A 16,156-nucleotide genomic window follows, 5' to 3' on the forward strand; every position below is an offset into this window, starting at 1 on the left:
ATATCGCTCCCATACACAATTGTAGTGCTGTTAATATTCAGCCGGCGCAACAATGCACATGGGAACGCCGCGCCGAGACAAAACTTGACTCAGAACGAGCCAAAAGTCCATAGAACATCATCAGCGTTATGAATCGACACTCCAGCCCGGAGTAGTGGCCACTTCTTCCTTGGCTTAGGTATCCGATTACCTTCAAACAAAAATATTACCCTTGTATTGTTCAATTACAACTGGTTGAGTGCTGAATGATACAATTCGCTCTCTAAAAGCTATCTTTTCCTTCCTGCGTCTGTACACTCTGCGTGTGTGTGTGTGCGTGTGTGTGTGAGGGTGTGGGTTTCATTCAGTCGGCATCAGACGATCCACGTTGAATAAATGCCATTTTTCTGTCGTTTCAAGTGCCTCTTTTCTCTCAGTGGATCCATTCAAGCTTTCAATACCTTTTCTCCCCCACTCCTCTCCTGTCTCTTTTTTCCACGAGCAGGAGGGTTTTACTTTACTCCTTTGTCATCCTAATTGATTGCATTAACCTTTTGAGTATTGAATTTCCTGTGCATCACGCCGAGCACAATGTGGAATATTATCATAATCCCTCCAAGTAATGGACACAGGGCAATCAACAATGCTTTAGGAAAAGTACATCTTTGAAAGATGGAGCGTCGTATTATTTTCAGTACCAAAGCCCGGGATCGAGTCAGACCGGGCGAGCCTGGAGAAACTTTGATAATAAGCCGCTATCAGGAGCGTTTAGCATTTAGCGTGCAGCTGTGAGCCTGTGACCGTTTGGAGCAGGAAGAAAATAAGCTTCCTGTAAAAGAACGTAGGCAGTTTAACACATTTTTATCTGAATGTTTTGAATGTGAGTTGCCTTCATAATTGCAAGCCGCTCACTGTGATGATGCAGAAATATGACGGTCTGCATGGTTACACACATTTCTTTGATTCCTGATTAATGTGTCTTCCTTTACTCCGGATCGATTCTTTGGCACCTGTGTTCCTCTCTGGTCTCTGAGACGAGACGCCGGCTCTGCTCTCTCACACGACGCCGTCGGGGGCTCCGCTTATCCCAAATTAAAAGTTTCAATTACAGTTCTGCAAAGCGTCACTCCTGGCTGAATTGAGTTCTTGGTGTGTCTACAGTCTTGTTGGACATGAAAAACATTGACTTTACGTGTGCGACAGAGGAGGTTGAGCCCTGTGGTTATTATCAAACGTTATCATACTTCATAATTTACCCCGGGTGCCCCTGGGTTACACACTGGTTAAACACACACACTTCCTGCTGCCATTTTCTGTGTCAACTTTAAGATAATCGTCACTATCGCACCCAGAAAATGAGGTTAACACAAAAAAGCCAGAAAAACAGCTTTTTTCTATGAATCCGTGTTGATGTGTTAATAATACACTCCCACTGGCCAATCTGAGGTGATTTATGTTGAGATGCAGATATTTGTTATGTCTCCTTGTGAAAGTGTATCATTATAAGGCCCCGAGTCTATAACAATATAATAACAGCCCGTATGTTAGAAAGGAGCCATGTTATTGGTCCATTGGGTTTAATCTGTCGCCGTGGTGATTTTATTTAAACATGATGGTAAAGGCATAAAAAGTAGCTTATGTTGCAGGAGCGATGTAATGCCCATAACTGTCTTATAAAGGCTTAATGTCAGGAGGCTTTAGGGGACGTGTCACCAGAATAACACTGATCAGCCCTGAAGCCCGGGACTTAGAGGCGGCAAACCTTTCAGCGTAACCTGACAACTGAGGTAGTTTGAAGGGGTGTTTTCACTCGGTGTGCACGGGGCTGCATCGAGGGAGAGTAGAAGAGTGGAAGAAGGAGCCCAACCTTTGAAAATAGCCCCTTAAACACAGGAATCTATAGAATATATCCCCTTTTAATGCTTTATCTGTGAGTTACTGCTATAAATCACCCGGATATGAGTGATATTTACAATCTGTCCTGGGTTTCTGGGGAAACAGTAGCGTCAATGGATTAAAGTAATCGATGGGTGAACAAACGGGCAAAAATTGTTATCGCGTTTCCCAGGCAACGGCGAGTATTATCCGGGCTGTGTTGATGAATTGAAGCAAAACAGCCTGTAATTCATATCAAGTCTAATATATTTTTCAATTCAAGGAGGGAAAATCAATTCAAACAGGCGCTTATGCATGGATAGATGCTAGTTTTGATCAATACTATTTTCACAGGGATAGCGGCTTGGAGTTTGATTGAGGCCAGGTTATACAAAGATAGCCCCGCCGCCGCCGCCGCTCAGCACCGACATCCAGGCGTGGATATTTAAAGTCGGGCTGAGACGTAATTTCTTGGCACATTCTATTGACAAAAATGGAGTCGTGATGGAGTGAAGATGTCGGTCACAAAATAGGTCAAGGTCAGTCAACAGCACAAAGACTAATCCTGTCCATCTTTTGTATTCCATCAAGCAGCGCTGGTATTCCGTTGGGAGCCGGTGTAGCCTCAATATATGGAAACGAAGGGCCGTTAGTTCAATTATACGAGCCCATTGAGTTTCAGAATATTGACATATCGCGGTATTCTGAAAATGTCATGGATAAAGATCAACCAGTTCAGACCAGACTGCTTTCATAAAAACCCAGATCTGGAGGGTGCGGTGAGTGTGAGGCCTGTTAAGATCCATCCATCACCATCTGCACCCTTATAAAGGCGTGTAAGACCAGATATGTCACGTTAAGTGAACAGTGATGGGATGAAAGGTGTGTGGAGGTCGTTCAAAAATCCTTCACCAAGCAGTTTAGGTTCTTTCCTTGATTTGTGTGTGGTTTAGCAAGACAACTCAAAAGGTTAGTGAGGGATTTTCAAGAGATTTTGTGGAGATGTGGGTCATGAGCCAAGCAATGTTACAGGTTTCCATGAATATCTCTGAAACAGATACATTTAGAGATCCTTCAAGTGTCAATGGGGAAGTTTTTAAGGTCAATCACTCGTATTGTAAAGTGTAATGTGCGGAGAGATGCAGGTTTAGGGTGTTATGGCAAGTTAGAGGAGATGTTTGGCCTTGGTGGAGGTCTTAATGTGAACGCTCCCACATTCACACCCATTATCAAGGACTGGTTGATAGACACGGACCATGATTTAGATCTAACAAATTGTCAGACTTCAGAGAGTCATATAAGCTCGTTGGTTGCTGCCTAATTAATGACTTTCTTAATGAGCAATAACTTGCTATGTATTCAAAGCAGTGAAAATGGCCGACTGAGGAAGAGCTCGGAGACGCTCAAGCTGTTCCAGTAAATAATTTGTGCCTTCTGGAGGAATCTAAGGCTTAGTTCTTGCGTAACGGCGTCGTCAAAGATGGTTCTGGTTTCTGCAGTCGGGGGATTCATGGGGCAGGCAGTCATTAGAGGAGTCATGGTGCAGATATCTCTGTCCCGGCTCTGGTTACCTCACAGATTTGGGTGCAGAGAGCCTGCAGCCTGTTTTTCAGATTTTATTCACGCAACTGACACTGGGGTGTCCGGTGTCGAGGAGATGCTCTTCTGTTACACCTCAAATATTAAAGATTACTAACGTGCTGCAAAAAGGTGAGAGAAAGTTTGCGGTCCCTTTATTGCAAATAAAGTTGCCGGTTGATTTGCATATTTAAACTTTCCTTCATCAGCTAAAAACCCCAAATGTGCACGTGGTGTCGCTCCTCTGTCTTCCTCTGCCTTTGTATCTTTCTGCTGTCGATTCTCCGTCTCCCTCGATTCAACAACAGAAAGAATCTTAATTAATCTAATCTGGTTACCGCTTGCTATTTTCAACAGTTCCATTAGAAAACTCCCGTCCTCCCCCACTCTGTCTCTCTCTCTCTCTCTCTCTCTCCCTCCCTCCCTCCCTCCCTTCACCTCCCTCGCTCTCTACCCCCCATCTGCCCTGACCTACATGGTAGTCACATGGCCCCGGCTCCCCGGCTTGGCATTTTATGGAAAATCTGCAGGAGATAAAGCCACAGGGTTTAAAGTGTTATCCCTGCCTGTCCTTTGAGAAGGGCTAAACACTGAATGAGGTGTTATTGCATCAATGCTTTTGGACACACACACACACGCACACACAGACAGCAAAGAGGATATCTTCCTCCCCTCCTTCTCTCTCTCCCTCCCTCTCTCCCTCCCTCCCTCCCTCCCTCTCTCTATCCGTTTGATTGGATTTAGTGGACTGTCACCACTGTGACTTTGGGGGGATTTCTCTCTTCCCTGTCACTGTCTTCTGTATGCTTGCTCAGGTTATTTACTTAACTTGTCCAGAAAATGGACTGTGATCCGGAGCTTAGCAGCCAAAGCTAGTGAGAGAGCAGAGGAGTGCCTGGCGCTGGCTGGGATACGCCAGGCAGCCTCCTCCGTGCCTCGCTCTGTCTCTCGCTCCCTCTCTCGCTCCCTCTCTCGCTCACTGCCTTGCTTACTCCCTTGCCGGTGCTGAGGGCTTGGTTTTGCACTGTGACCGAGTCCCCTTCACACTGTTGTCTGCCTGTAAATTTTCTGCTGCCCTTGCTATTCAGCCAATTACACCAAAAGAGCTTTAGTGATTTTTTTTTTCACCCTTCCTCCTGGTGGATATTTATATATTTATTTCACAAGCGAATGACAAGCATTGCTGAAGGTTAAAAAAATGCTGAATTTCATCGAGCATATAATGTCAACTTTTTTTCCTTTAGCCGCACTAATCGATAGAAGTCAGCGGCGTCGCGTGCAAAAACAAATGTGCCGGCTGCAGAGACAAACCAACGTGGCCTCTTTGCTTGTTGTCCTTGGATTGTGAATATTTTCTCCTGCAATTACAACTTAAATGTAGAGATTATGAAAAAGGACACACAGCGCGGCGTGATGATAAACTCTCACATGCATTTGTCATCCTTTAGACTTTAATGAAAAACTCAGATTGCATCTCCGAGCAAAGTCTTATCTGGCTTATCTGGTTTTATATAAATACAAAGTCAATGTGTGAAATCCATATTATTTTTCTACTTGAGCTTAGTTATTAAATAATACACACTCAGATCGGCTGGGTTGGAAATGAGGGCCAGATTAATACTTCCCGTTAATTATGGTAATGCGTGTATTTTTAATAGTTGGATAATTAAGGAGAGAAGCTGTTGCTATGACATCGGTTGAAAGAGCACTATGGACCGTTTTGACCTGAAAAAAAAGAACAATAACAAACATGTACGTCTTTCTGTGTCTTCTGCAGAGTTAAAGCTTAAAACTGACTGATATAGAGTGTGTATGAATGAGTGAAACCCTCTTTATATTGTTCAAGGAATCCATGAATTGAGTCTCTGTAGCGCCTCCTACTGAAGGGATCTGATCAGGGACAATACCGCCACCTACCACTAGAGGCAGTGCTGCTCTCTCTGTCAGTCATGTAGTAGGTCAATGGGTTATTTCTTTGCTTGCTGCTTTACTGTAATGTCCAGCTTAAACTTGACACAAGCACAGTAACAGAGACCTTTTGTTTGTGCTTGTGAGAGGATCCGGTGTGAGTGAAGTACGGGATTGAAGTTACTTTAGATTTGGTGTTGTTTGTTTGTCTCCAGCCATTGTAGCTTCAATGCTGTTTGCTATCAGCTCTTTATAAATGAACTAACTACTTTAGAAGCTCCTCTCAAACGTAATGAGTCCTGCTGTATTTCACCACACACACACACACACACTTTTCTCTGCTGTAAGCTTGAACTCAGTGCTGGATATGTTCAACCTGATGCGTGTAAAAGGCCACAGAATAACTATCAATACAATGTCAAATGTAATGCGGAGCCACAAAGCAGTTTAGGAATGCATCCAAACTGCTCTGCCATGTTGCGTCCTGGTGCTAAAACGAGCAGCGCAAACATCTCCCGGAGATACGGGATCAGATAAGGCGGCTTAGACGGCTTTGCATCTCTGTGGAAATTTGATTGTTTTCTCTGCTGCTTTTCGCAGAGAGAAGTGCAGACTTGGCTCGGTCCCACAGTGACCGAAAAAAGAACTTCACACAGGTTTTATTGTTATAACTCCCTAACAAACAAACCAGAAGTTACACAAGTGATAGTTGTGCATAAAAGAAGTGACACCACAAAATGCAGAGTGTTCCATAACAAGAGAGCAGCAGAATAAAGGCAGTGTAAAGGCAGCCACGCCTAGCAGTGGGAACGGAAAGCAAAACTGCTTAATGTGACAAAATAAAGACAGAAGCACTCGGAGGGAGAGTTAGAATTAGGATCCTGAAAGATTTATGTCTCCATTTTTATTTATAATTTGTTTTTCTTGCTCCTTATTGGAATTGAGTTGCAAGTGAATATTTGATGAACGCAGCCTAGAAGTAAAGGATGTTATGTCAGCAAGGAAACAAAAAAGTTAGGAGGAAAACGCACAAGAAATGTGTTTAGCAAAGTTTGCTCTTTGGAATAGACTTAAATGTGCCTGCTTTCACAAGTGGCTTGTTAATTGGATGTGTGTGTGTATGTGTGTGTGTGTGTGTGTGTGTGGTGGGGGGGGAGTTAGCTACCCGCAGGTTGTGCTGAGCCCCAGCGAGGCTGCCCCGCTCCTCTCCGTATGCACGGCGCAGAGTGCTGCTTCCCTCCGTGCGCTGAACACCATCTGCATTTTGCTGTTAACGCGCCTCCACATCCGAGGGAGGATTAGGAGAAAATCCCCAGGTTTTTTTCAACCAGTTGACAAATATCAGATTTGTCTCTAAAAATTAGCTCCATCTATATCTGCCGCCATATGACACACAAAACAGATTATCTTTAATACCCAGCCAGCTTGGGCGAGGAAAAAAGCAGATTAAAGTTTCAGTTTGGTTCATATTTACTCAGCCACTTCAACTACTACACTGCCTGCGTTACACAGTCGACAGGCCTCTTCACAAAGAGTCCTCCCCCCCCCTCCCCCCCGCACGCACACGCCCACACCCCCAAAGCCTTTACCTTCCAGAAACAAGATGTCTGCCTTGAAACAATTAGACATCATACTTAAATAATTCATCATTTCCCAGTCAGTCTTTCTCTCCTTCGTGTCCTTTAAACAGACAGAGTGAGCTGCCAAAGAGCCCAAAGTGAATAACAGCAGCAGGTGCCTTTTCAGATGGAGCTTTGTAGTCTGCAGAGGGTGCTGGGCTGTTATTTTAGCAGCCCACTGGTGAGGAGCAGGGGGTGGCTGGGAAATGGACCTGGCGGCTGACCTCCGACCTCGCCGCTGTCCTATTAGCAACGCGCTCTCCTCGGAGAGTTGGGAGCTGTAACTCCCGGCCGCCGCCGTTAAACACCTACAGCTCAGACCGATGTTTACCTCGTGCCAATGAGCCGCAGCTGCTAGCCCAGAAATATCAGCTGCTGAGGTATAGAAGCCAAAAATATGGATTCAATCCCAACCGGGCAGCTTGAGAACCTTACCTTTCAGGATAAACGTCTTCGACCCTCGAGGAGGTCATTTGCGGTGACAGATTGCGTGATTATTACCCATCAGCACGCATCAGAGGGATTTAAACATGGAGTATGATGCTCCTTAAGCCTCTGCTAAGACCGTACGTTCCTCCTGATCATTTCATTATCAAATGCATAATCTTCATCTGCTAAGGACAGAAGTGTAGGCCTAAGGCCCTACCTGCTGTCCTGGATGTCGACTTCCTCGCTTCCGCTCAAGACCACTGCCCCACCCAGAGGTTGCTTTATGAACACAGGAGCCCCATAAATGAAATTAAGGTGTCAATTAGTCAATTACAGCATAATAACTCTGAGGGCAGACATTTAGAGACAGAGAGCACCTCGGCTAAGTTCATTTCCTCCGGCCCAGGAGCCTCGCGCTTGGCACACGTCACTCCCCACCCAGGCCGGCTGAATAAGGGCCCCTGTGCTCTCCCTAATGTTATTTTCCCCTGGATATCTTTTTTGATCAACAATTTCCTTTCATGGGTTTGTTTTTCACATGCAGGGGATGCTCTTTTTCTCTCCCCAATTTGGCTAGGGAGAATTTTATAATTTAGTAATTAAAATCTTTGTTAGGCTTTAGAAAATTGCAGCTAATTGAATTTAATGGGAAGATGAATTTCAATTTTATTTGATTAGCAGGACCCCTGGCATAGGTATTTATGGAAAAAAACCTCTACAAAAATATGCTGTGTGGGCTAAGATGGCATAATAGAATTACAGATAATCAGATTTCACTGTCATGAATTTCACTCTAATTTCACTATAATTTTCCATTAGATAGCTGGTTTACAAATATTTGCTCATCTGCGATGGGAAAGGCTATCTGTCTAAAATGATTACCGAGCGAGCCTTCAGAAATATGTCCCCTTTTTTTCCCCCCTCCCTTTTAAAAACCAGATTGCGAGGGATCAAAATTAGGAAGATTGCATTATGGATGTCTGCATCCGGGAGAGCAATGGGGGAGATATGATGATTACGGCCGGGGGATGAAAGCAGTGTCAAGAAAAATGTATGACTCCAAAACATTCAGACCCATTCTATCTGCAAAATCTCTGCTCTCAGCACGCTGCCGCCAAGCAACATGCTATATCATAATTCACCTAATATCATAAACGCTGCACAAACACAGAAAGATTTTATAGCATGTTGACATATGAACAAACCTTATCTCCTACAAACTTCACCTTAATTGCTTCCAAGTGTGTACCTATAATGAGATTTTGCCACGTGAAATATATGTATATGTGCATAAAGCCATGCAGAAATTAGGAAAATCAAATGATGATCATAAAGAAGTGGCGTGTTGTCATCACCGCTGCTCGGGCTGTACAGTAGCTCCGTGTACCTTTTAATATTCAGCTCCTTCTCTGCTTAAAAATAAATATATGAAGCAATATAAACAGACGTGAGACGGAATAATATCGCACAACACAGACGAGGCAGAATAACACTGAGGTGAGCTCGCCTCCCATCCTACTCTTAAATGCAGCTGCTTCAGAATTAAGCGTTTACGCGTTCAATTTCCTGCCAATTTGACCACAACATGACGGCGGGCGGCAGGTATAAACCTGATCGGAACACAAACGCTCTGTTCACTTTGTTTCCTTTACAGTTGAACGCAGAGCCCGGTGCTTTATGCAGCTCTTCCTCTGTAACCACCACCTGTGCTCTCCACCAGTCAGCACGCACCTCCTCCCCCCTCCCTTCCTCCCCTCGCCTCCCCACGCCGCTCTTTCCCTCCCGTCCGCTCAGTCACTCTTTGCCCCCGACCTGCCAGAGACAGCAAGAGGAGTTCAAAAACACAATCTGACTCTCGGCAAAGGTCAGATTTCTCACTCGGCATGTCTCTGGGCTTTGGGCACAAAAGCCACTGAATTCACATCTTTCAACTGGGCCCGGGCCTTTGTCCCGGGGAATGGAGGACTCGGGAGTGGGCCCTGCACCAGACCAGCCCCTCCTGGTGTGCACTGTGAGGGGCAGCCAAACGTCTGGCCCCGCCGGCCCTTTGACTGATGTACCCCCGCCATGTCACGCGCACGGGGCGACGCGCACGCCGCGCTCACACGCATGCAGCCTCCACCTTGCCCTCAACATTCTCCGGCGTGCATCATACAATACCCACGGACCACATCAAACGAAAAGCCCCACAGCTCCCTTTGAAAAGTAATGGTTTCACCCCCAAACATGGCAGCTCCAGGGCCAGAGGGGCAAAGCTTCCCCTCCTGTGGACGTTTTTACATTAGTATGATTCAGCCTGCAACACTAATATTCCCTAATATCAAATTTTACTTTTAACTTTTAACTTTTTATTTCTGCCTGAACTTAAAATGCAGCACCTGTGTGGCACAAAGCTTCACTTGTTTAGTTTTCATATCTAATCTGACCAGTTATTCTACTTCTCAACATTAAAACATTAGAATCGCTAGAAATGTCAATATTTAAGCTTTGGTCATCATAAAACTGAAGTGTTAAGCTCATATTTAGCTCCTTTTCCCTCTAAAACATTCCGAATGAAAGGGTTATTATCTCTCGACTTGACTGAGAGTTTGTGTGACGAGTGTTGTGTTTACTGTTTTCACTGTAGCCTAAAGTTTGTTTGGTAATGATCTTCATGGGAGTCAAACCTCTCTAATCCACTAAACAAATATGTGTGTTCGCCTTAATCTTCTTTCCTGTACAATATGTGATTGATTAAGGCCTCGCACTGACATTTGACAAAAGGTTTTAAACCGGAGACCTTTGCAGCTACAAACTCTGTCCGGTTGCCAGATCTGGTCACGTACGCACAACAAAAAAAAGCTATTGGATTTTTATCATGGCTGACAAATATTGGAGGAGTATTTACAGTACAATGTGAGATGAAGGGTGGAACCTTTTGATAGAAACTCTTTTAGGGACATTTTCCTTTATGTGGCTTAGGAAGGAGGAGACGGATCCTTTTTTCATTATTAACCAAGATGAGTCATCGTAATTTCAGAATCAACCAAAACCTGTTTTATGTACATACTTTGGACTCTGCTGACGGCACTCAGGAACTGAAGCCAGGAGCATTATCACGTTATCGTTCACAGCCATAAACCTCTTCATTTCCTCTTTTCTAGAACTAGTAAATGTTTAAAATAATCCCACCAGAAAACAGAAACGCCCCAGTGACCTTTCATTGTCTGCTGGTTTTTGGGCTTTTCTGTGGATTCTACGTTCTTCACGTGGAGCCGTGTTGACAGTATTCGGGCATTATGTACAAATGCTCCAGAGGCACTTTGCATGCCACTGCGGAAGAAACTGCCAGGCAAATAAGGGGTTTGTCTTATAAAGTATTCATTGTCACCTGGTAACGGCCGTCGTTTATCATTTCACCTGAAATTACAATGAAAACTGATAGCTTATCAGAGGGAGGGAAGGAGAGAGCGAGCGGTGGCGAGGATAAGAAAGTATACACCCAGGCTGAAATAGAGAGGATGGGTGAGATGACCTGAAAGAGTTAACTGCCGTTCTACAAAGTAGCGTTTGATGTCGTTGTTTTTCTGTAAAGTATTCATCCAAGAGGCGTACGAGGGCAACTGTGTCCCCTCTAACACGGGACGGATGTGGATCCAGCCCCTGTTGAAGACCCTCAAAACCGTCTCCTCTCCTCATTAATGAAGTGGTTTTAAGAAAGCCGGTTGTGTTTACATTGTGATTCAGTTTAAACAAACACTCTGCCAGCCACAGAAGTCTCCTATATTTCTCTAAACACGTATGTTATTTCCCTTCCTAAAGCGTTCTTAAACGTGCCGGCCTCATTTGAATAGAGGCAGAGGAGGCTCCACCCCAAGAGAGTTGAAAGGCTAGAAGACCACAAAGATGGAAAAGGCCAGCCCACTGAGGGAGGGAGAGAAAAAACTGCTCCGGCTCCTCTGCCATAATTTCCTATCAGCCTATTCAGACAACATCACCAACAGCTTGGGTCTGTACGCGCGTGCGTGTGTGTGAGAGAGAGCAGGCAGGCAGGCAGGCAGGCAGGCAGGCAAGCCAGTGTGTGTGTGTGTGTGTACAGGAGCGAATCGGAGAGGCAGAGAGCGAGAGCAGGAGAGACAGACGCAGACGCACACACAGAGAGAGAGAGAGAGAGAGAGAGAAGAGAGAGGGAAGGGGGAGGCTCCGTATTCTTTCACCTACCCCCCATCAAACCACAGGAAGGAGGGGCCAGACCCTAAGCTGCCAATCAAATCCGCTCGTGGCAGCCGGCATTATCTCAGCAACAAACTATTGACAGATTACATGTCAAGGAGTTTAGTGCATGATTGAAGGAAGCCTTTTTTTTATCTAGTCACTTTTCCGCTTTATTTCCCCTCTTCACCAGGCAACATTCGAATGACTTTCTATCAGAGTTGAGTAATATTATGAAAGTTACATGTCTGAGAGGATTTAACTTCGACTTCCCTGAATATGGTGAGTACTCCTCTTCTTCTCCTTCTTCTTTTTCTGCCCTTGCCTGATGTGTTTTTATTAGTTTTCAGGTTAAGGTGTGCCTTTATCTCTGACTAAACATACACAGGGGGGGAAGTGGTTCATGATTAAGCCGGGTGCCAGCTCGTACGTATACCAAGTGTTGCGACACCCTTATTTATAGCTCTTTGACAGTGCCCAAAGGTGACTGCAATATCAAATATGATCAGCCAGCTCTCGGCGCACGGCGCTCACAACACGGTGCTGCGTTTGGCGTGGAAACAAAGTTCACCCAGCCAGTTTCATTTTCTCTTGTCAGAGCACATTTCTGTGTGAAGGGATGAAACCTGCACAACTCCCTGTCAGGGATTTTGGTCCCTTTGGGTTAATTACATGTTTTTGAATAAGTCTACATTTGGTACAGTAGAAAGACAGGTATTGGTTTTGCCCACAGAGGCACTGGCAATGCCATTAGGGTGCAATGAATGGCCTAAGGGTTTGTTGTCAAGGGGACAAAGCAAACAAACTGTTGTGTTGCTTGTGTTGTCACACATGTAAAGGGAACAGGAGCAGTGCTAACACCTTTTCAGCTACTTCTAATTAGTCCATATACACAGGTGTGTGTCGCCTTCAGACCTCAGCCTGCTGCTGTTTAAACACAAGTCGACGTAAAAGTGCAACAGTAAAACAAATATTTTAATCCCGCATATTTTTCCCCCGTCAAACCCATTTGTGTGTAAGTACGGATTGTTCCAAATTAAATACCGCCTGTCGCTGTCAGGTAACGACAATAAAATCCTCTCTGTGCGTTTCTGAGGATAAACCGCCTGTTGTAATTGGATTACGAGCGTCACATTCTGAGTCACTTTACGTGTAAAACTGGTTATGTGTGTGTGTGTGTGAGAGAGTGTGTGTGTGTTTTATCATCACATTTACTTCATTGTATTTCGTCCTCATTGTCCGTGTCTGTGTGTGTGTGAGTGAGTGTGTGTGTGTGTGTGTGTGTGTGTGTGTGTTCTCTCTCTTGCCATGCACTGTGTGCTCTTTTCCCTACATGCATGTGTGTGTATGTGCGTGTGTGTGTTAATGTTCCCTGTGTATTGAATTATTTGTACTGTAGATAAATATAACTTTTGGGAGTCATTCTGACCTCCCTTTGACTTTGGGTAATCTTATCTGCCCTCTATTTTACATGCTGTATTTTAAACTGGTATATAAATATGTAGATTGTAGAGATGTGTGTGCGTGCGTGCGTGCGTGTGCGTTTGTGTGTGTGTGTGTGTAGCCTGATATTTTTAGAGCGACAGCAGAATATTTTAAATTCCGTAAAAGTACATTAAAAACAACTATTTTCAGAATTCTCAATTATGTCTTTTCATGTATTTTTTTACATTTTAAACGATAAAAATCAGTTTTTGCTCGGGGTTTTTATTTTTAATCTGTTATATTCCGGTTGTAATTTCTCTTTCTCTCTGAACTCTTCTTCTTCTTCTTCTTGTAACGTTGGCAGCTGTACCTTCTCTGTCCTGCTGCTTCTCTTATATGGCAGAAGAATAATGATGATGTTACACATTAAATATAAGTGTGCAGCACAAACAGCACCACTCTCTTATTATGGCCGCTTATTCAACTCGTCCGGCATTCTACTCTAAAATAACAACAAACAAGTGCCGGTGTTATCGTGACGCACCCTAATTTCAAACTTTTCGTCAGCTCTGAAAATGTTTTTCCAGCCTCTTATGAGTCATAACGTTGATTGCCTTCTCCCTCGCTGAGTTGTCTCATTAACCCTTCGTGGCCCCTCTCCATCTTTTTACGGCCTTCCGCAAAAACCCGGGGATGAAACTGGGGGAAGAAAAAAACAAGCCGGGGCTCTGAAGGCCCTCAATAACCTTTTATCACAATTTAGCAATAACCTGAATCAATTTGATGTCTTAAGCAATAAAATATGCTGTTGCTGTCCTATTTCTGCCGGTCCTTGGATGACAGTAAATTTACATTTTTTAATTAAACTAGCTGGAATTTTTATTAGGGGGCTGGACTATGCTAATGGGAATGTTGTGTACAGCAGATTAACAGAGTTTTGAAATAAATTTAACGGGGAGACATTTGGAGGAGAAGGGGGGAAAATGTGAGTCATTGTCTTTAACCTCTTTGATGCCGATTCCTCCTGAGGGATCTGAGGGACGCTGGCGTTCTAAGTGAGCGCTGTCAGGGACCAGAGCTGCTCAGCAACCAGGTGATTAGTATCGCCGTGTCAACCCAGGGAAAACACTCCACGTTCTGCCTCATTTTTTATACCTCCTTCTTGTGATACTCAATTATGCGCTTTTAAAAAATAATAATTGGAATAAAGCGACGGGATCGGACGCCGCTTTCGCCGTTTTCGGGGTTTTCAAGAAAAATATATTTTCCTCGCATTGAAATGTAAAAGAATTTAATTTGAATTTAATTTCATTCCAAACTGTTTCAGAAATTGATTGTTTTCTGCTTAAATTATTTTATTCTATTTTTCAGTATTTAGCATTTTTTTACTAAACGCTCGCACCAGGCCACAATAATTTTATAAAACATGTCAAATACAGTAGTTAATGGCAGTGTATATGTTTGTGTAGTTTTATGGTCCGCTCTCAGTGTTTGATTGATGTTATGTGAGGCGTGCGTGTGTGTGTGTGTGTGTGTGCTATGCCTGGTTTTAGGAGAGTGGCAGTGAGAGAGAGAGAGGGGGGAACATAGACAGCAGACAAGGGGAGGGAGGTCTGTGTGTGTGTGTGTGTGTGTGTGTGTGTGCTGGAGGGGGGGTTAGAAAGAAAGAGAGGGACAGCTGAGTCCTGATTGAGCATGTGCCCAGTCATCAGACACAAGCCACCCAACACCATAATTACCTTAACCTCCCGTCTTTTAATACCCAAATCACACCAACTGGCCATTTTTCCCCCTTTTTTTTTGTCACGGGCAGAGAGTAGAAACATCACAGATCAAATGATGAAATGATCTCCAGATGCACGTGGGCCGCCATGCATCTCGCCGCGGTCGCCAAAATGTTCAGGGCTACTTGATCCGGGGCGTGAGCGAGGCGAGGGGCACCGGCGGCCCCCTTTGCCTTCACTCCTGTGCACTCATGCAGTGGCCAGCACCTAATTAAAACCTCAAAGCTCCCCGTCACCAATCTGGAGTAATGGTCTAATTAATACTCGGCCAGGAAATACTCTGGAATGATAAACAGGTTGCACCTCGGGCCTTCATTGCCTTTATTATCTTAAATATAACAGGAGAAAATTGTGTTATGGCGTAATATACTTCAGTCTGAATCTGCTCCGATAAAAATTAAAGCAACGGAAAAGGTGAAATATTTTAATTATGCCGAGTAAAAATGAAAATTTCCAGATGAATTTGTCATTTCATTCCCCTGTATTTATTTCTTCCTGATGTGTGTGTGAGTATGTGGACGTACAGGAAGCAGAGAAGAAGTAATCCAGCCTTTAATCACGCAGCTGAATGTGCCGTGTCATGTATTCCTCTGCCAGGAGTCTGAGCTTCCGGCAACTTCTGTGCCTCTCCTTTTCCTAATCTTGCATATGAAATTATAATTTCATGCAAAGTAAGAGAGAGGAATAATCTCTGGTCGCTGATATGCTGCATAAGAGGGAAAAAGAGGAAAATGAAGAGGTAATTAGCACAGAGGAAGACTTTGGCGCGTTTGTGTGAACGCGTGGGCTCCACTGGCCATGAATGAATTTGCATGCTTGGCTTATCGAGGCGCACTTATTAGGCCGGCTGAAAGAGAGATTAAGCCGGCACAAAATGTGGTGACTAATCCTTTTAAACGTGGCAGAGGGTCTTTAAGGTGCGGAGCAGCCCGGCCGTAGGTTAGCGGCTGTGGAATGTGACGGAGAAACCCAAATTTATAGTCCCAAAAAAAAAGGAAGAAGAAGACGAAGAAGAGGAGAAGCAGCAGGGGTTAACTGTTTAATAACAAGGACAGTGATTGACACCGGTAATAAATTGATAGTTTATCTTCTGACCCTCTTATCTCTGGAACAAATATAGCAGCCAGGGTCACGCTGTGTTCAAGATAACTACAGAGTGTGTGTGTGTGTGTGTGTGTGTGTGTGTGTGTGTATGTGTGTGTGGTCCCTGTTCTTCCTCACGTCCCTCTTTCTTCAAGCCTGATAATCGATCATGTCACTGGTGGGTTTCCTCCACCCAAACTTTTTTTTTGTTGGCAGATGAAGCTGTGATCAATCTGTCCCCTCACACACTCTCATGCTGCTCGCGGCCGACAGCAGCGTTCACTC

The 16,156-nt window shown here is 44.4% G+C and overlaps 1 protein-coding gene across 2 annotated transcripts in view; it reads left to right on the top strand.

Annotated features, from left to right (window-relative positions):
* Positions 1 to 16,156, top strand: part of casz1 (castor zinc finger 1) — a 162,930-nt gene that overhangs the window by 76,826 nt on the left and 69,948 nt on the right. The window contains exon 1 of one of the 2 annotated variants that reach the window (XM_076163470.1): positions 11,315 to 11,861. The exons of the other annotated variant lie outside the window; for it this stretch is intronic. Within the exon in view, the coding sequence (XP_076019585.1) occupies positions 11,813 to 11,861 (49 nt within the window). The 5' untranslated portion in view covers positions 11,315 to 11,812. Of the gene's footprint in view, positions 1 to 11,314; positions 11,862 to 16,156 lie in introns of those variants that run through there. 2 annotated transcript variants of the gene reach the window in all.

This window comes from Genypterus blacodes, unplaced genomic scaffold (genome assembly GCF_046128005.1).
Source record: "Genypterus blacodes isolate CSIRO-AG114 ecotype Tasmania unplaced genomic scaffold, CSIRO-AGI_Gbla_v1 ptg000131l_1, whole genome shotgun sequence".
Classification (NCBI taxonomy): domain Eukaryota; kingdom Metazoa; phylum Chordata; class Actinopteri; order Ophidiiformes; family Ophidiidae; genus Genypterus; species Genypterus blacodes.